The sequence below is a fragment of the Mustela lutreola genome, chromosome 7 (genome assembly GCF_030435805.1).
Source record: "Mustela lutreola isolate mMusLut2 chromosome 7, mMusLut2.pri, whole genome shotgun sequence".
NCBI classification, from domain to species: Eukaryota; Metazoa; Chordata; class Mammalia; order Carnivora; family Mustelidae; genus Mustela; species Mustela lutreola.
Window position 1 is genome coordinate 51864478 of NC_081296.1, and position 19324 is coordinate 51883801.

The 19324-nt window shown below is 52.2% G+C and overlaps 1 protein-coding gene across 5 annotated transcripts in view; it reads right to left on the reverse strand.

Moving 5' to 3' along the window:
* Positions 1-5649: 5649 nt before the first annotated feature.
* Positions 5650-19324, reverse strand: part of PIF1 (PIF1 5'-to-3' DNA helicase) — a 72054-nt gene continuing 58379 nt past the window's right edge. For 2 of the 5 annotated variants that reach the window (XM_059180788.1, XM_059180787.1), the window contains 12 exons: positions 13483-14059; positions 12512-12644; positions 12292-12417; positions 12024-12177; positions 11819-11933; positions 11635-11741; positions 10120-10259; positions 9440-9546; positions 8679-8766; positions 8389-8534; positions 7550-7741; positions 5650-7339 (listed from right to left, as the gene is read on the reverse strand). In XM_059180788.1, coding sequence (XP_059036771.1) covers positions 7280-7339; positions 7550-7741; positions 8389-8534; positions 8679-8766; positions 9440-9546; positions 10120-10259; positions 11635-11741; positions 11819-11933; positions 12024-12177; positions 12292-12417; positions 12512-12644; positions 13483-14059 — 1945 coding nt within the window. In that variant the 3' untranslated portion in view covers positions 5650-7279. Of the gene's footprint in view, positions 7340-7549; positions 7742-8388; positions 8535-8678; positions 8767-9439; positions 9547-10119; positions 10260-11634; positions 11742-11818; positions 11934-12023; positions 12178-12291; positions 12418-12511; positions 12645-13482; positions 14060-14713; positions 15511-15838; positions 18835-19324 lie in introns of those variants that run through there. The other 3 variants (XM_059180791.1, XM_059180789.1, XM_059180790.1) reach the window with 3 other exon arrangements.

Sequence of the window (19324 nt, forward strand, 5' to 3'; positions counted from 1 at the left end):
TCCCATTCACACTTCTGCTTTCCTTTACAACTTCTTTTACTAGAGTGAAGGCAAGAATTTCTGTCAGATTCGCTGGAGCCAGCTCAGGGCCAGGCACACTATAGGTGTTCAATAAATATTTGTTGAATAACTGAGGTCTTTGTATATTTCATGGTACCTGTCATATATCAGAGCTTGGTCAAACCAGGGGTACTTGGCTGATGGGGCACAGCTCCCTGCCCTGCATCTCCAGCAGGGAAGGGATGCAGGGCCCCTGGACTGAAGCCACACTCTCCTTAGTGATAACTGAAGGCCCCCGGGTGCTGGCCAGGGGAGGGCTGACAGGTGGGGCTGACGAGTTCCAGATCCAGGCCTCTGGGCCCCGGCACAGTCCGACAGAACCGGACGCTGGGCAGGAGCCAGAGCCAAGCTTCCATGACGTCATTGCCTTCAAGGGCCATGCTCCTCCCTGGGCCCTTGGTGGGGCTTCAGGTCTTACCCACCCCTCTCAGAGCCGTATGCCACAGGCTCTGGGGAAAGATGGAGCCATCCTCCCTAGTTCGAGTCCCAGACCTGGTTATGTGACCACTGACAACTACCAGAACACTCACAGAGTTGGCTCTATAAAGTCAAAAGTACTTTGTACACTGAAAACATCTGTAAACGGAAGTCAAGTGTTCACTGAACTAGTAAGGCCTTAGGAAGCTTCTGTCCTGAAGACCTAGTTTTGACGAAGGGAGAGACTGAGGTTTAAATGAAATAGTCTGCGTAGACTGCTGTAGTACCAGACTTGGGACTGTGTGTTTTTATTCTAGCTACTAACCACTTGCCTACCTCTGGCTGAACAGCCTGTGCCCTGGTGCCTCCCTGCTTCCCAGCAGCCCTTCCTGCCTCAGCTGGGAGCCTTGATCCATCTGGGTTTGGTTTTGTTTCAAGATTTTACTTATCGGAGAGAGAGTGAGAGCAAGTAGGGGGAGGGAGGGGAATAAGCAGACTCTGCATTGAGTTTGGAGCCTGATGTGGGGCTTGATCTCAGTACCCCGAGGAGTCAGACACTGAACCAACTGAGCCACCCAATCACCCCCATTAAAAAAAAAAATTTTTTTTTTTAAGTAGATGGAGAAAGAGAGTGCGCGTGCAAGCACATGAACTGAGGGGAAGGGCAGAGGGAGAGGGAGAAGCTGAGCCAGGAGCCAGACATGGGACTCCACCCCAGGACCCTGGGATGATGACCTGAGCCCAAGGCAGATGCTTAACCGACTGAGCCACCCAGGCGCCCCCGTCTGTCTTCAACAAGGATTATAGTTACCGTTTTTGAGCATGTATGAGGTACCAGGCCATGAGCTAAGCACTCTGCATACATCACTCAATTCTTTTGTCATAGGATGAGACAATATTATTGTCCCCATTTTACTGATGAGGAAGCCGAGGCTCAGAGACATTAGATAATCCCCCCAAGGCCCTATAATTAGTAAGTGGTTGAGAGTGTTTATACCCCAGAATGCGAAGTCTCCAAGCATCTAGTTTCTGACTTCTCTTCCCTTAGATGTCTCCTAATAACATATTTCCTGCCAGCCACTGCTTCCTGGGTCTTTGGGAAGTTTTCTGAGAATCTACTTGGTCAGTCATCAGAAGACCAGGATCTAAACCCTCCAGCTGAAAGCCTGCTGTGAGGCCCAGCTAAGAGTCTTTTTGGAGTTGGCAATAAGGATGTCTCTGAGGGTCAAAGGTAATTCCCTGTCAAACACACCACCCTGGGGGGAAGGAATGGGGTGTGGGCAGGAGCTCACAGCCCCAGCCATTGTCTCAGCAAGCATCCTGCCAGCTGGCTCTCTAGGACCCCGCAGTTCTACCCCCCCCCCCCCCCAGGAAGGTGGGAACTGCAGATGGAGGCAGGTCCTTACCTGGGGTAATCAGGGATCCCAGTATGATCCAACTCAGCTTCTGTCTCACTGTGGAAACCCAGAGCCTCCCCTCTCATTGCCTGGGTCACAGTTAGCTCATCTGTGAATGGAGGCCATCAGACCCACTGACTACTAAGACCCCTTTCTGCTCTAAGTATCCAGAGAAAGGCTAGGGCTTCTTGTTCTGGCCCCCCAGCCCCCAGTCCAGCCTGACACTGACACGGGTTGGGGCTGGTTCTGCTGGAGCTCACATGCCTAAGGAGTGAGTGTTTGGTCCTAAGAAGGCAACATGATCTGTAAAGGATCCCTGACCCTCTCCTTTTGAACCCTGAAGAGGGCAACTCAGTCACATGAAGACCGCAAGGAAATTAGCCCTGCTTGAGCTGGGAGGCTGGGGAGATGGCTACCTGGCAGAAAGACTAAGAAAAGGGGAGAGAAGGAAGCTGGAGAGGGCAGCCTCAGATCTTCCCCTTAAGATCTGAAGGAAGGGCCCTGCAGGGGTCTTACAGAGGTCTGCCTCCTCTGGAGGGGTGTGGGACATGCTACCTTCTACCTACAATTTTCTCAGTGTTTGAACCAAGTCAAGCAGGAGAAGGGGAGAGGGGTCTGGTGGGCCTGGAGGAAAGAAGAAGCAGGCAGAAAGGAAGGAATCAGGTCCTACCCCCTGGGACATGGGCAAGCAGAGGGAGGGTGTGTGCAGGGGGCCTTTCAATGAGGCCCTGTTCCTGATAAGAGTCACTGTCAGGTGTCACATACAGCCCCAGCGCAAGGACACCTGCATGAAGAGGAAGAAAGCATTAAATTTGAGCCAGGCCAGGCTTGTATTTCAGACCCTTCTACTCATCAGCTGTGCGGCTCCAGGAAGGTCTCTTGGACTATCTGAGCTTCAGATTCTAGAACCAAAAAATGTTTATGTTTCATCCTTCAGAGTGGGCAGGCTGTGGAGATCAGATGTTGATCCTACCCCAGAGCCTCCCACTCCCCTTCCTGGTCACCCCGATTGTGCTCCTCCTTCTCCCAACCATACACCCATCCCAGGCCCTGGGACTGTTGTTATTCCTCATCTCCCCACCCCCGCTGCCTGTAAGGGGCTGCATGAAGCATTCTGGGGGTGCCCCAGCTCGTCTAAAGGGGTTTGAGCCAATCAAAGGCCTGTTCAGTAAGGGGACCAAATGGGAGGCTGGGAGTGGGGGGTGGGGCAAGGACCTTCCCAAACCTGCTTCATCCCCAGATCCCCTTCCCCCCACTCTCTGATGGGCTGTCTGGGGCTCCCCTCCCCTTTCCCTAAACTCAGGCCTTGCTTGTCTTCTCCACAACAAGAAGCGAATGTTATTTAAAAGGAGATCAGGAGATTTGCCTTAAATAGGCATGGAGTGCGGTGCCAGGGCCCAGGGTGAGGGGCGGGGGAGGAGGCCACCCTGGGTGGAGAGAAAAAAAGGAAAGGGGTGTGCAGAGCCCTTCAAGTTTATGGAGCACAATCCCAGGCTGCAGGGAATGGGTCAGCGGCGCTTATTCCCAACCTACCCCCATTCCGAGGATAAGGAAACTGAGACCCAGCTCAGGGAACTGAGGCGCACTAGCTACCAGATGTCTTTCCATAACCGCCTCCAGTAGGTGGGAGGAGTTCAGGGAGGCATGGAGTCCAAAAGATAGGGCCCCTATGGCAGGGATGGGGGGGCACCCACAGGGGTGTCGGGCCTCCCCCTCAACACTTGGTCCCACCGTCAGTTCCCAGACCTTAGGCTCCTGCCTCCAGGTTGCCCCTGCCTGTCCTCCCAGCACCAGGATGTAACTGGACGCCTTCCTCACTCCGCACCTTGCAGGTGAGCTGGGGCTCTGCTTACTGAACCCAATACCAGCAGGAGAGGAAATGAAGGGCCATTCCTGGCAAGGAAGGAGCTGGAGTCAAGGGAGTGAGAGTCTGAGGAGTGGGAGGTGGGGTAGCAGTCAGTCCCCTCCCTGCGGGGCTTGTCTGGGCCCCTGAGTTCACTTCCCCATTTAGGGTCTCCGTCCAAGCCCTTCCCCTCCCATCTTGACCCCTCCCAGCTGTTTCTGTCTCAGCAGGAGATGCTCTCAGAATCTTAAAGAAGGGGTGCCTGTGTAGCTCAGTTGCCTTCAGCTCAGGTCATGGTCCCAGGGTTCTGGGATCCTCGTTCAGTGGGGAGTGTGCTTCTCCCTCTGCCTCCTGCTCCCCGTTTGTGTTCTTTCTCTCTTAAAAAAAAAATGGGCGGGGGATGGGGGAGGAAAAAAAGAAATGGGGTCTTGAGTGTGTGGACAAAGCTAGGGGCTGAAAGCACCCATGCTTGCTCTTTTTCCGAAGCCTCTGAATACCAGGGTGAGGCTTTATGCCCATCCTAGCTCTGCCATTTATAGTGGAGACCCTGTGAGCTGCCAGTTTTCTGTGAGCCTGTCTCCTCCTTGGGAATCTCAGTCTGAAGATCCCACTCAAAGGGTCGTCAAAGCTCTGTTAAGAGGAGGAACGGAGAGGGTGCCTGGCTGGCTCAGTTGGTAAAGCATGGGACTCTTGATCTCAGGGTTGTGAATTTTAAGCCTCATGTTGGACATGGAGCCTACTTTAAAAAAGAAGAAGAGGAGGGACAGAGGAAGGAAGAGAACTGATTCTGACAAATGTACTCACTAGGGCTGGGACCTCATGTTTGTTGAGGGGCCCTTCATTCTCCCCTTCCTTTGGTGGGTGGGCACAGTCTGGGTCCTCCAGGAGGGAAGACTGAAAGAGAACTTTTCATTTACTCTGGATCCTGTTATTTCTGTTATCCTCAGGGCTACTCTAGAAGCAGGGGGAGAAGTGGGGGTGGGGGGTCGGTGCAGGGTGGCGGCTTGGAGTAAGTGCAGTGTAGACACAACAGAGGTAATCAAGAGGGGTCACCCATGCCTGCCTCCACCCCAGCTCTGTACTTGTCCTAACTCTGTTGGTCGCTCTTAGACCCACTTTGCTGATGATGAGACTAGGGCTGAGGATTTCAGCAGCTTGTTCAAGGTCGCATGGGAAGTGGCAGTGCCACTTGGAGCCTCATGGCCCTCTGCTGACTTCGCAAAAACCCCAGGACCCTCCCTGTAGCTGGGACTTGGGTTCCAGACCCAGCTTGTAGGGTGGCTTCGCCCAGCCATCTAACATTTCATGAAATTCGTTCTCTCTCCGATGAGGTGGGGATAATGTCCCACTGTCTTCTCAGAGTTATTATGAAAAAAGAACTAGAGGGCTCATGAACACAAACATGAGGTCCTCCACACCTACTTGGTGCAAACTTCTCAACAGAGGGATCTCTCTTCCCTACAATTGCTGGGCAACCCAGCTCCTGAGGAACCCGCGAGCCCCGCCCAGGGACCGCGAGGAGACAAAGGACCGGCAAGGTCTCTGGGAAGGGACTGACCACTTAGCGCCACCTAGTGGTCTTCAGTGTGTGGTGATAGGGGAGCAGGAGGGCTTAGTTACTCTGGGATCCAGGGCCTCTGAGGATGACCACTGGCCCTGTGGCGGTAGGCAAAATATGCCAGGATGAATCATGCGTAGCTAACCCTTCCTGGGCATCCCTCCTGAGGGGGGGGTGCTGGTGGACACTCCATTGGTCTGCCATCTCGGCCCCACATTTTACTTCCTCTGCAGGGCTCCAGGAAGGGTGGAGGAGAGGGGGAGGGGGGTGGGTTTGAGTTCCAGCTCTGCCACTGCCTGGCTCAGCTCCCTCCTCTGCAAGATCAGAGTAAACATCCCTGCCTCTTAGGGGGCTCATTCTTTCATTTATCACACTTTTTTTTTTTTAAGATTTTATTTATTTATAAAGCGAGAAAGAGATCCCAAGTAGGCAGAGGCAGGCAGAGGGTGGGGGAAGCAGGCTCCCCGCCAGCCGAGCAGAGAGCCCGACTCGGGGGCTTGATCCCAGGACCTTTGGATCGTGACCTGAGCTGAAGGCAGAGGCTTCACCCACTGAGCCACCCAGGCACCCCTATCAAACATTTTGTGAAGTATTTCCTTTCTGGAGTCATGGTGTGGAGTGCCATGGGGGAACTCAGACATCTAAGCCAGGTCTCTCCATCCCAAGGGCTTTGGCTCATTCTAGGAGATAGAACTGTAAGTTGCTGATTACCATCCAAGGCAGGTCACGCCTGGCCTGAGGGCAGAGCTCTCAGGCCCAGGATACAAGTGGTGCTTAGCTGGAAGTGGGACTCCAAGAGACCCTCTTTCTCCCCAGAGGGGTTCTATCCACCCCTCCCCATGTTGAGCACCCTTAGGAATATGCCGGACTCACCCAACTGCCATTTTGTCTTGCTTTCGAGTCTAATAAAGCAGAACGTTAAGCTCCATCTTTCACACCTCTGTGCCTCTGTACCGTACAGTTCCCTTTTCCTAAATGCCTTTCTCCAACTTGTTCACCTGCTAACTTCTCTCCAGCCTTCCTCTGGAGAGTGGATGGGAAGAATGGGAAACCCCCATGACTATGCAACCAGAGAGGAGACGGAAGGCCCATATCCTGCCGTGTGAATTCTCTTCTGTGTCCTTGTCTGAACCCTGGGCAACAGTGATTCACCTTGTCATTTCATTGTGAGTCACCAATCTCGGGTAACTCAGCTTTCCAAATAACCAGTGATCCTAACAAAAACTCACATAAGGGTGTCATGATGTAGCAAACACCTTGTGTGCACCCATGGGGAGAGGGCCCTGGCTACAGGTGTAGCTCGTCTCCCAGGCAGGGATGCCTTCTTAAAGAGAGCAGATGACTCAACTCATAGTCCTTATACAACTCACAAATTTATTTGGCCTAAATAAATGTAATCTGAGAACATCCATCTCAATACCCCTAAATACTATTTCTTCTCCAAAAAAGGAGCTTAAGATACAGGCACATGGTTTGCATTGAGTGTCCTCAGGTTAGGCTCAGGAAGGGGTTTGTCCTGGCCTGTGTAGCCTGGGCCTACCTATGAAACTAACCCCAGTTCCCTTCTCTGTTTGGGGCCTGTATTTGCCCAGAGTCTCCCAGTCCAGGGCTCCTATAGCCTATTCCTGCTCCTGGAGTACCTGTCTTCACTGCCTCTCCCCTCTGCAGCTCCAAGAAAGCACCATTCACAACCGCCTGGCCCTGGGCCAGCCCTCACAGACAGCTTTGTTCTAGAACACCAGGTACTACCATAGGCCCATTCCCAACTGGCCTGAAAAGGGTTTCTCCTATTCCTGGAAGTAGCTCACCCAGGACAAGGAGAGAAACTGAGGCACAGCTGGCAAATGGGTGGAAAGTGCTCTCCCTTGTGCCCTGCCAGGAGACTGAGAGCCCTGCAGAAGGCAGAAAGAGACACTGGCTATCCTCCCCCAGTTATTTCCAGGAGCCCTGGCCCACTAGGGAGGAGGTAGAAGGGGAGACCACCATTTGTCTTCTCTTTGAGGCTCAAAGGTTTGGGTCCTCATTCTCTTGGTCTGAGGCTGCCTCATCATCATTTGGAGACTTCTGGATCAGAGACAGAGAAATCCAGTTATGGACTCATGCTGTTCCCCAGGGCCACAGCCCAGTGGCCAGCATCTCCTTCCTCTTGCCCCTGCTCCCAACAGAGCTGGAGAAGGCTCTGCCATCCCGACCCCATGGCCCCTTGGCCTTCCCTCTGTCCTAGCTCCTGGCTTCCCATGCCATATGACCCACCAACAGGGGACTCCCTCTTACCAGGCTGAGGCCCCTGCTCCTCCGCAGGGCGGCATAGAAGCTCAGCACACGGGGATCACAACGAACCACCATGGGATCAAAGTCCAGCACGCGCAGGCCCTGTAGGCTGCGGGCCCGGGAAAGGGCTACGTAGGCCTGGCCACTGGCAAACACACGGCCCAAAGAGATCTCCACGCAGTCCAGGGACATGCCCTGGGGGAACGGAGGGACAGAGTGAGCACCAGCTTAGCCTGAAATCCCTTGTGCACAAGAACCTGACCCCACCTGCGCCGGCCCAGAGACTGCCCCTGGACATCTTCAGTCAGTCTGGAGAGTCTCAAGGCAGAGAGACAGATTGATAGAAATTGTGTGTCTGAGTAGGAGCAGGTCCAGGAAACACAGATTGAGGATTAGAGTAGAGGGATGGGGGTGAAAGGAAAGAGCTCAGGCCTGGATCAGACAGGCAAGGAAATGAATCTTGACTCTGTATCTCCCTCTCTGTGTGACCTTGGACAACTTACTTAACCACTCTGAGCTTTGGTTTTTCCCTTCTGTAAAATGGGACCGATTATCACATCTACACCTCATAGAGTTGTCAGGATTAAATTTAACATCTGGTAGTGGCTCAGTCAATGGCAGGAAAGGAGATGACAGAGGGGACAGTGTGTATCTGGGAAAGGTAGAGGAAGGAGGACAGGAAATGTGCAAAAGAAAGGCTCATTCTACCACTGGTCTGAAACTTTCCATCCAGGGCAAGCTCAACCTCCATAAAGCCTTTAAGAACCTCCTTCAACATGCCCCAGGCCTATCCTGTCCCCCATCTGCCCTGCCCCTCCCCATCCCCCACACTGGCTGCTCACCTGGCTCTTGTGGATGGATATTGCCCAGGCCAGCTGGAGGGGCAGCTGCTGCCGGCTGAGGAGCTGGCCCCCTGTGGCCTGCACCGTCCAGCGGTCAGCACGGATGACCTCAGTGACTCCACACAGGAACCGCACCTGGGGCAGCCCTGAGGGAAGCGTGGAGAAGTCCCACCTTTTTTTGGCCCTGCTTCAGGGCTCAGAGGTGAGGAGCAGGCTTTACCCCTCCAACCTAGCCTTCTCCTCACACATACCCCAGGGCTGCAAACTCACACAGTAGGCCCATTGCTTACCTCTCCCCTCAGTCTCAAACCCAGTGACCACGCCCCGGGCGCCATTCACCAGGCCCCGGGACACTGCTAAGTTCTTTACCAACATCACCTGCAAGAGAAAGCAAACTTGAGTCACAGAGAGCAGCCATGGCCCCACCTGGCCTCAGCTTCAGCAGTCGCTAGGACAGTTCCAAGAAGCTAGGGGAACACCTGGAGAGGTACAAAGTCCTAATCCTTAACTCCGTCACTGCCTGACTGTGACCCCTGTGGCAAGTGGCTTTATTTTCTCCAGTCTCAGTTGCCCCTGGTGTCAAAGGGGAATGACGTTTGCTGTTTGCCTCAGGAGAGAGTAAGGAGCGGTAAGGTAACGGGCATCACAGGGCTCTGAAAAATGATTGTTTCTATTATAGGGAATGTGCATGGACAAAAACTGTGAGGGATAGCCCCAGTCCTGTACCCCTCTTCCAACACTTAAGTGCCCTTCAGAACCTAAGGAAAGTCTCCCATTTGGCCCACCCCAACATCACAGGAAGAAGCAGGGCCCTCTCACAGAAACTGAGCTTTAGCAAGGGAAAGGGGCTTGTCCAAAGCACTGTTGCTGGTGCCCCAGGCCTAGCAAGAAGAAGCAGTGGGAAGCTGAAGACAGGAAAGTGGGTGGGAACAGGAGGGAGGGAGTTCACTGGGGTCACAGCTGGGCCCTCTGGCTATGGAGCTGCCTGGGCTGAGGGGCAAGCACCGGGGAAGCCCAGAGCCCCCAGGTCTTGGCTCTGCTTCCCATTCACCTGGGCACCCAGCTTTAGTTGAAGAATCTGGCTAACAGGACACTGGGCATCCAGGGTTCGAGCTTGCTCAGGGTCGCTGTCCATGGCCTTAAAGGTGTGCATCTCACCTAGGAAAAAAGAGTTAGGCAAACAGATTACAAGTCATTGACTTGTGGTTCAGTTTCCAAAACCACATGTTAGACCAGGGTATAGAAGGGGGTAGTGGGGACAGCTGGGGCTTTGGAATCAGGCGCCTGGGTTCAAATCTTACTTCCAGCATTTACTGGCTCAGTGACCTTGACCTATTCAAGGTCATGCCTCTCAAAGTCACAGTTACATCTGCAAATATAAGGTTTGTGTTTTTTTTTTAAAGATTTTATTTATTTATTTGAGAGAGAGACAGTGAGAGAGAGCATGAGTGAGGAGAAGGTCAGAGGGAGAAGCAGACTCCCCATGGAGCTCTGATCCCGATGCGGGACTCGATCCCGGGACTCCAGGATCATGACCTGAGCTGAAGGCAGTCGTTGAACCAACTGAGCCACCCAGGCGTCCCAAATACAAGAGTCTTTATGGCCAGAGAGGTTGGGGGTCTAAATAGCCAAATGGCCCCAAGGGCCCAGGCTGTTAGGTGGGGGTGGAGACCCACACCAGCCTGATGGCCCTTCCCAGCTGGTTTTGACCAGCCCTGGTTCCCTGCTCACCTGGTAGTTCCTGTAGTCGCCTCTCATTGGTGAGGGCCACGTCATCCTGGTGAGTGCAGAGCCTTGTGGCCACAATCCCATCTCGCCCCACCTTGTGGGAGGCTGTGGCCTGGAGCTGGCGGGTCACTTCGTCTGAGCACCTGTAGGGGCTAGGCTGTCAGGGCAGAGCCCACCTGAACACCAGGGAAGGTGGGGCACCTGGCTGATAATGGCCCAAGCCGTAGGGCATGGGTCAGACTTGGGGATTAGAAAGGGGCACCAAGGCAGAATGTATTGGTCCCCAGGCTGGCTAACTTGCCTTTCCCCACTCGGAGCCCCAACATGGGAAATGATCATTCACAGATCATTCCCCTGCTCCCACAGAAGGAGGCACCCTTCCCTTCCCTGTGAATGTCCCCAGGTAGGAGCTAGCCACCCTCCCACCCCAGTGCTCCTGAGGAAGTTGGATATGATGAGTGAGCATAGACCAGAGGTTCAGAGGACCTCGATAAGGCACTGAGGTTGATATCCTGTCATACTGGTAGCCTATCATCAGACTGGCCTCCAGGCTACAGTCTTCTAGCCTTGCTTGCTTGCTGCCTTGGGAGCAAAAATTTCGCCTGTGTTTCTTTTCTTTTTTAAGTTTGTTTGTTTTTATTTAAATTCAATTAGCCAATGTATAGCACATCGTTAGTTTCTGATATAATGTTCAATGATATTTATTTATTTAAATAATTTCTATGCCCAATGTGGGGCTCAAACTCCCAATCCTAAGATCAAGACCCTCTTGCTCCTCCAACTGAGCCAGCCAGGTGCCCTTAGCCTGTGTTTCTATCTCAAGCCGTCATCCACTGGAGAAGCCTGGGTGTGACAGCAAATCATTTGAGAGTGGGGGGAAAACTTAAGACCTACATCTCTCTCTGCTTTGCCACTCAATCTTCCTCTTGTTCCCCGCATATGCTGGTGTGTGCTGTGTGCCTTCCTACCTGACTCATATATCTGTGACAGGGCCCCTAAGCATAGAAAGCCCCTCACTACCACCACCTCCTGTCACAATCTGGTTTTCAAGGCCCAACTCTGGCCCATGTCTTTGGCCTTCCTGGCCTCTTGCCTGCTTGCACATTAGAATAGTCACAGCATTTCAACCTTTTGTCCTAGTTGGGGTGGGATGGTGCCTGAAAACTCTCTCCCTCACCAAATGATGCTGTAGCCTCTAAGAGTGGAAGGAACTTGGGTTTTAGAGTCAGGCCAGGTTCAAATCCCAGCCCAGTCACTTACTGGCTGGAATTTGGGGCAAGTCACTTCACCTCTTTGAACGCCCCATTTCTGCATCTGTGAAGTAGGAGTATTAACATCTCTGATTTCTTCTTGTGTACCCATGTGCCCATATTTTCCTGACATCTACTCTGCACCAGGGCATGTGCTGGGTGATGGGGACCCAACCTTGGAGGAGACAGAGTCCCAATGCTCAGAGAGTGACCACCTTCTATGGGACCATGAAGCACTTTTCCCCCTTCTCTGTTCACCAGGGCGCACCTTCCCAGCCTGACAGCTTGCAGCAGAGAGATGAAGTTCTGGTCTGCCTGCCTCCACACTTCGGTCAGCTCCAGAGTCACTGGGACACACCTTCTCCAGCTCTTGGCCTGGTGGGGGTAGGGTAGGGGTTTCAGGGAGAAGAGCAGGCACCTGTCGGGGGCCAGGGCCGGAGGGTGAGTGATACCTGAAAGCAGAACTTCGGGGGCTGGGATCCCTTGGTTACAGGTGGCAGCTGTAGGAAGTCCCCACAGATGATGAGCTGGATCCCTCCAAAAGGCTTGTCCTGTTGCCGGACAGCTCTGCATAGGAGCATGGGGGACTTTAGAAGCTGAGGTGGCCAGGTTCCAGATGGAAAACCACCAAACCCAGCCCTTGCTGCACATACTGACCTGGCCACTGCTTCCAGCTTGTCAAACAGGTCAGCCTCCACCATGGAGATCTCATCGATGACTAGCCGCTGGCAGTTCAGCCAGCCTTGCCGCACAGCTGGCCGCTGGGCCAGGGCCACACACTGGGCTAGGGGAGCCTGGCCTGAGCCGATGCCTGTGAGTGATTCCATGCAGCCTGAGACCCTAGCCATGTCTCAGCCCAGAGCCCCCTCTCCTATCTCACAGGACTGGCTGGCTTCCTGCTGAAGCCCCAGAGGTTCCCACTTACCTGCAAAGGCATGGAGCGTGGTACCCCCGATGTGGCAGGCTGCCGCCCCAGTGCTGGCCGTAGCCACAGTACCTGTGGGAGGCAGTGAGCCCAGGATACGCTTCAGCAGATAAGACTTCCCTGTCCCTGGAGAGAGGGTAAAGTCAGGGTCTCCTGCTCCTCTATCCTACCCCATCACCGTTCCCCCAACCCCTGATGCTGCCCCCTCTCCCCCCACTACCTGCACTCCCAGTGAAGAAGATGCTCTGGCCTTTCAGGACAACCCTTAGCACAGCAGCCTGCTCCTTAGAAAGCTGTGGTTTTGTTGGGGGCAAGCTCAGCCTCTTCACAGGCAAGGGCCATCTTGGGGCTTCCTGTGGGGGGACAGGATTATCTTAGGGCTTCCTACTCCCACTTAGGCATTGCCCCTCCCTTCTTAGCCTGTATGCCATGCTAGGCCTGGTAGCCCTTTGTGTCTCTGCTGGTTTCATTCCTTGAAGCCCGTGGGCAGTTTTGGTTCCCCAGGAGATCTTACTAATAACTACTCCAGGCCAGGTCTCTCCTTGAGGAAGGGCTCAAGGCTGGATCTCCACTGATCCCTGGTGCCCTGGTAACTGCACTGGTTGGGTCTGGATCCTCCCTTGGCTCTGTCTCCTGGTTTCCCTAAATCTCCTGGTTCTCTCACAGGTCCTTCCTTCTCACTTCTCTTCCCATCACAAACCTGCCTGTCTCATAGCAATACCCTGCCTGGCTCCATCTCCATCTTCTCCCCAGCTTAGTCTCAAAACCCTGTGGTCTGTGATCCAGGCGTCCCAGTTCACAAACACTGTCAGACCTTCCAGACTCTGTCCCCTCCAACTGATCAGAACTGTTGGCTGTGCCTGACACTGCTGGCCACTTCTCTCCAAGAGCTCCTCTCCTTCTCCAGGCCCAACAGCCTCCGACTTTTTCTTCTGAAATCTCCTTCTCTTTCACCATGAGGTGGGCCTGCTCTTCCTGTTCTAGCTTACTCAGGGATTGCACTCAGAAACACAGGCACAATTTCCACATCTCTGTCATGCTCAGATGTTGGATGGGCATCTCCTCTGAGATAACCAACAACCCCCTCCCATGTCCTGTCACCACCTCCCCCCACCCCAACTTGGGCCCCTGGGTCTCTTCCATCTCAGGGGCACATCCCTCCTTGAGGCGTCCCCCCTTTCCTGCGCTCACAGTGCTGGGCTTGGCTCCCGCCTGGGGTTCCAGGGGCCGCTTCACTGGCGTGGCATGCGGGACCCGGGTGGCCGCCGCGCGCTGCATCTCCTCGGGCTGCACGGGGCTGATGGTGACGAAGTCGCGGGGCCGCTGTCCCATCAGCTGCGCCCGGGCGGAGGCCGGTCCGGGCCCTGGGGCCGCGGCCAGCTTGAGGCGCAGCGTGCGCAGGAAGCGTCGCAGGCGGTCGGGGGGACAGTCGGAGAGCAGCAGCTGCACAGCGCCTGCCCCGGGGACGCCGTCGGTGGGGAGCCGCAGTGTGCTGCGTCCGGCCGCCGCAAAGCGCGTGAAGAGACGAGCGGCCCGCAGAGGGAAGCAGCGCGGCCGCCCCTCGGACCCAGGCGCCTGCAGCCGCAGCAGCAACTCGCGGCGCTCATTCCGCCCCAGGCTCAGCTCCGCAGAGCGTAAGGCCTGGCGCTTTCGCGGCTGCCCGCCCGGGCTCAGCTCCTCCAGAGCCACGCGGCACCGCAGCTCCGCGTCCTCGAATCCCGCAGGCGCTGCCTGGGTGCCCGATAGCATCGCCACCGCCTCTGCAGATCTGCAAAAAGTCCGGAGAGCCGGAGTCATAAGGACTCAGTGGACCTAATAGGGAGCCCGGTCAAGGCCACAGAAGTTCACGGAAGCTGTCACTGGTAAGACAAAGAGGTCACGGAGACGGCAAGAGGGACCTGGGATCAACCGAAATTCACGCAGACATTACTCTCTTAGCAGTATTTTCCAGAGAGGTGGACGGGGCAGCGTCAAATGCACTCAGGAATGGTGAGCCTCAGCTGTCCGACTTCTGAACAAAAAAGAAGCCTGATTCCAAGAAGCCCAGAGCGGGCAAGGGAATCCCGAGTCCTCTCCCAAGGAAGCAAGGGAAGCTTAAGTGGAGAGATGAGCCAGGGCACATTCTGTCTTCCAAATACGTTCAGTGGTTTACATGCAGCCAGGTCAGTCTCACTATTCCCCGTGTACATTAGTGGAAACAGAGTGGGAGAGGTTACACCGACTGGTAGGAGTCAGAGTTAGTGTGATTCCCAAGCCCTGACTCTTCCTTCCCATCTCAAAGTGGGCACCGGGTAGAGAATGTTTGGCTGGGGAAATCGCCGGGGACCCCGGAGCTCGGGAAACCATGTTTCCACCGTCTGACCCACTCGTCTGCACCCTCCCGGCAGAGACCCTTTGAAAAAGCAGGCTCTCTGTCTCCCACCTCTGGGCTCGCGTGGACACTCACTTGTACCGGTACTCGGACGAACACGCTAACCAGAGCCGGCCCCTAGTGAACCTCGGGCAGTAAGAACTTTCAAATACTAGAAGTCGAAAATCACCCTATTACCGGCCGGATCTTTAAATTCTCCAGCCAATCAGAGGCAGGGGCGTGACAACGGGCGTCTTTTCCCAGAGCTTGGGCTGTACCAATTGCAAGGCGGCGAGAGGAGGCTTATTGTGGTGGGCGAGTACACCAAATCTCGTGCACCAGCGGGAGAGGTGGGAAGGGGCGGAGCTCGGCCACGCGTGATGTTGTGTCACCCAATGCCGCTTGAAGATTTGTTTTTAGAACAATACCTCCAACACGCTTTTTCTCGGTCCAGCCCTCACACTGCGGCTGAACTTGGCCTTTGGAAAGAGCTGCCCCTGATCCCACCCACCCGTGTTTACCTTCACTTGGCAGTTGCCCACTCCTGCGCCGACTACCCCGAGGTAACCACCCCCACAACCCTCATCGCCCCCACTGCTCTTTCCACCTTTCTGTGCCTCTGTAAGGGTCAGTTTACTCATTTGTCTCTCACCGGGCTGAGGCCCTTTGGGGAGGAATTCCAAAACCTGCGCCAGGTGCTCAGGAAGTACAAAGAAGTACGTGAGCCGCTGTCTTCAGGGAATTCGTATCCCTTTTGTTGCACTGGATGCTGGATAATTTATTTATTTTTTTTAAAAGATTTTATTTATTTATTTGACAGAAAGAGATCACAAGTAGGCAGAGAGGCAGGCAGAGAGAGAGGGGAAGCAGGCTCCCCACTGAGCAGAGAGCCCGACGCGGGGCTCGATCCCAAGACCCTGGGACCATGACCCGAGCTGAAGGCTTAACCCACTGAGCCACTTAAGTGGGTTAACCCACTTAACCCACTGAGCCACCCAGGCACCCTTGGATAATTTATTTTTAATTATCTTTTCTTCCCCCTTATTGAGGCTTGGCATTTATTAGCTGGAAGGGATCTTTCAGGTGAGTCAGCCTCCAGATTTATTGCCCTCATTTTTCAAATGAGGCTCCAACAGATTTTACCAAAGGCCACATAGCTTGCAGATAGCAAAACAAAGCCTTGAACCCGAGTCTCACCTGGTGTGAACATCTGCTGTTTACTGCACCACACTGCTCCCAGGGGACTAGTCGAACTTCATGAAGGGAATCTAGGCGTGCACTGGAATCTCAGCTCCTGAAAGCCCCTGCCGCGCCCCAGCCCTGCCAGTTAGAGGTTTCTCTAAGGGAGTTTCCTTAATGTCTCAAACCTCTGTTTCCTCATATATAAAAATGGTGAGAGATGAAAATGTGATGATTGTGTAGCTCTGTGACTATACTAAAACCACTGAATTGTTTGCTTTAAATGGGTAAACTGTATGGTATGTATTTATATCTCAATAAAACTGTTAGGAAAAAACCAGGAGAAATATTGTTCCTGCCTATTAAGAGTCTATAGAAGGAACACAGATCTTTATTTTGGCCCAGTGAGACACATATCAGACCTCCTGAACTCAAGATAATAAATTTGTGTTGTTTTAAGCCACTAAATTTGTGATAATTTGTTAGAGCAATAGCACTAAGAACAAGTACAGTCACACAGCCAGAAAGTGAGAAAAATGGGATTATAAACCCCGTTCTGTTTCCACAGCCTCTGTTCTCTCTTCCCATTACCTTTTTTTTTTTTTTAAGATAATTTTTTTTAAAAGATTTAATTTATTTGACAGAGAGAAATCACAAGTAGATGGAGAGGCAGGCAGAGAGAGAGAGAGAGTGGGAACAGGCTCCCTGCTGAGCAGAGAGCCCGATGCGGGACTCGATCCCAGGACCCTGAGATCATGACCTGAGCCGAAGGCAGCAACTTAACCCACTGAGCCACCCAGGCGCCCCCCATTACCCTTTTCTTATAATGGGCTTGGCACACTCACAACCAACCTACTCCCTTTCCCTTTCCCTCTGTGAAGTACCCCAGACTACCTCTAGAGAAGGCACAGACACTTCCACATTGATTTTTCCCCAATACTTTTTTCTTTTGAGCTTTGAACTTTAAAAAAAAAAATACAATATACATAAAATTTACCATCTAACTATTTTTAAGTGTACAACTCATTCCCATGAAGTACTTGATGTACCTGATTGTTGCATAAACATCATCACTATTTCCAGAAAATTTTCATCATCCCAAACAGAAAGTTTTACTCATTAGATAATAACCCCCTACTCCTTTCTCCTCTCAGCCCTTGGTGACCCCAACATTTTATTCTTTTTTTTTAAAGATTTATTTGACAGAGATCACAAGTAGGCAGAGAGGCAGGCAGAGAGAGAGAGAGAGAGGGAACAGGCTCCCTGCTGAGCAGAGAGCCCGATGCGGGACTCGATCCCAGCACCCTGGGATCATGACCTGAGCCGAAGGCAGAGACTTTAACCCACTGAGCCACCCAGGCACCCCCCAACATTTTATTCTGAAAATGTTCCAACATATACAGAAAGGTTGAAAGAACTTTAACACTCATATACCCACCATCAAAAGTCTATAATATTTTGTTGTATTTATCACATGCCTAGTCGTCTGTCCATCTCAACATCCATGAATTCATCTGTTATGTATTTTAAAGTTGCAGAAAACAGAACGTTTCACATCTAAACACTTCAACATGCATAGCATTAACTAGTTTATGCTTGTTTTCTTCCTTAAGTAGGCTCCATGGCCAACGTGGGGCCTGAACTCACAACCCTGAGATCAAGAGTTGCATGCTCTACTGATTGAGCCAGACAGGTACCCCTATGCTTATCTATCTATCTACCTACCTACCTTCCTATTTAAAAAACATTTTAGGGCACCTTGGTGGCTCAGTTAAGTGTCTGCCTTTGGCTCAGGTCATGATCCCAGGGTCCTGGGATAGAGTCCCCCTGCTCTGTGGGGAGCCTGCTTCTCCCTCTTCCACTCCCTCTGCTTGTGTTCCCTCTTTCGCTGTCCCTCTCTCTGTTAAATAAATAAATAAAATCTTTAAAAAAATATTTTTTTTATTTGAGAGAAAGAGGGCATAAGTGGGGGGAGGGCCAGAAGGAGAGGGACAAACAGACTCCCTGGTGAGTGGGGAGCCCTATGTGGGCCTCCATCCTAGGACCCTGAGATCATGACCCAAGTCTAAGTCAGATGCTAATTGACAGCCAAGTCTCCCCTACGCTTATCTTTCTTTTTTATGCTTATCTTTTTTTTTTTTTTAAGACTTTATTTACTATTTGAGAGATAGAGACAGTGAGAGCAGGAACACAAGCAGGGAGAGTGGGAGAGGCATTAGCAGGCTTCCCGTGGATCAGGGAGCCCGATGTGGGGTTCGATCCCAGGGCCCTGGGATCATGACCTGAGCTGAATGCAGATGCTTAACAGCTGAGCCACCCAGGCACCCGTATGCTTATCTTTTTAATGTAAACTTTACATATGGTAAAATGCACAGCTCTTAGGCTTATCATGAGAAGAGTTTTGACAAATACAAATATCTGTGCAGCCCAACCCTTATCAGGATATAAACTCTGCTGTCCAGTATGGTAGCCACTCGTCACATGTGGCTAATTTTAAATTCAAATTAATTAAATAAAATTTAAAATTCAGTTTTTGAATCCCACTGGCCACACTTCAAATGCTCAACAGCCACATGTGGCTAGTAGCTACTGCATTAGACAACATAGATTTAGGACATTTCCTTTATTGCACAAAGTTCTAAGAACATTATCATCGCCTAGAAAGTTCCCTCATATGTTACTTCCTTCCTAGTCAATCCCCATCCTCAATCCTTCCCCCCCATCCTCATTCCTTAGGCAACTCTTCTCTGAATTTTTTTTTCACCACAGATTGTTTTAAAATTTCTTATAAATGGAATTATATGTTATGTATTCTTGTGTGTACAAGTTTCTTTCACTGAGCATAATGATTTCCTTAAATTAAATTCATCCATGTTGCTTTATTAGTAGCTGGTTCCTTTTTGTTGCTGAGTAATATTCCACTGTATGAATATACTAGTTTTTCCATTTTCCTGTTGATCGATATCTGGGCTTTCTATAGATTTATGCTTTACTTTTTAAAAAAAAAATTATTTATTTGACAGAGATCACAAGTAGGCAGAGAGGCAGGCAGAGAGAGAGAGGAGGAAGCAGGCTCCCCGCTGAGCAGAAAGCCCGATGTGGGGCTCCATCCCAGGACCCTGGGATCATGACCTGAGCCGAAGGCAGAGGCTTTAACCCACTGAGCCACCCAGGCGCCCTATGCTTTACTTTTTAAGAAATAAATATTTCAGTGAGAAATTACTGGGTCATCAGGGGTGGCACAGTCCATTAAGCCTCTGGCTTTTGGTTCCCACCCAGGTCGCGATGTCCGGGTAGTGGGATCGAGCCCCAGGTCTGGCTCCATGCTCAGCATGATTCTGCTTAATTTTCTCTCTTCCTTTCCCTCCGACCCTCACCCCTGCATGCTCTAAAATAAACAAATCTTTAAGAAAAAAATTGCCGGGTCATTGACTAGGTGTACATTTAGTTTTATATGAGATTGCTACGGATTTTTCCAAAGTGGTGGTTTGTAGGAGCAACAAC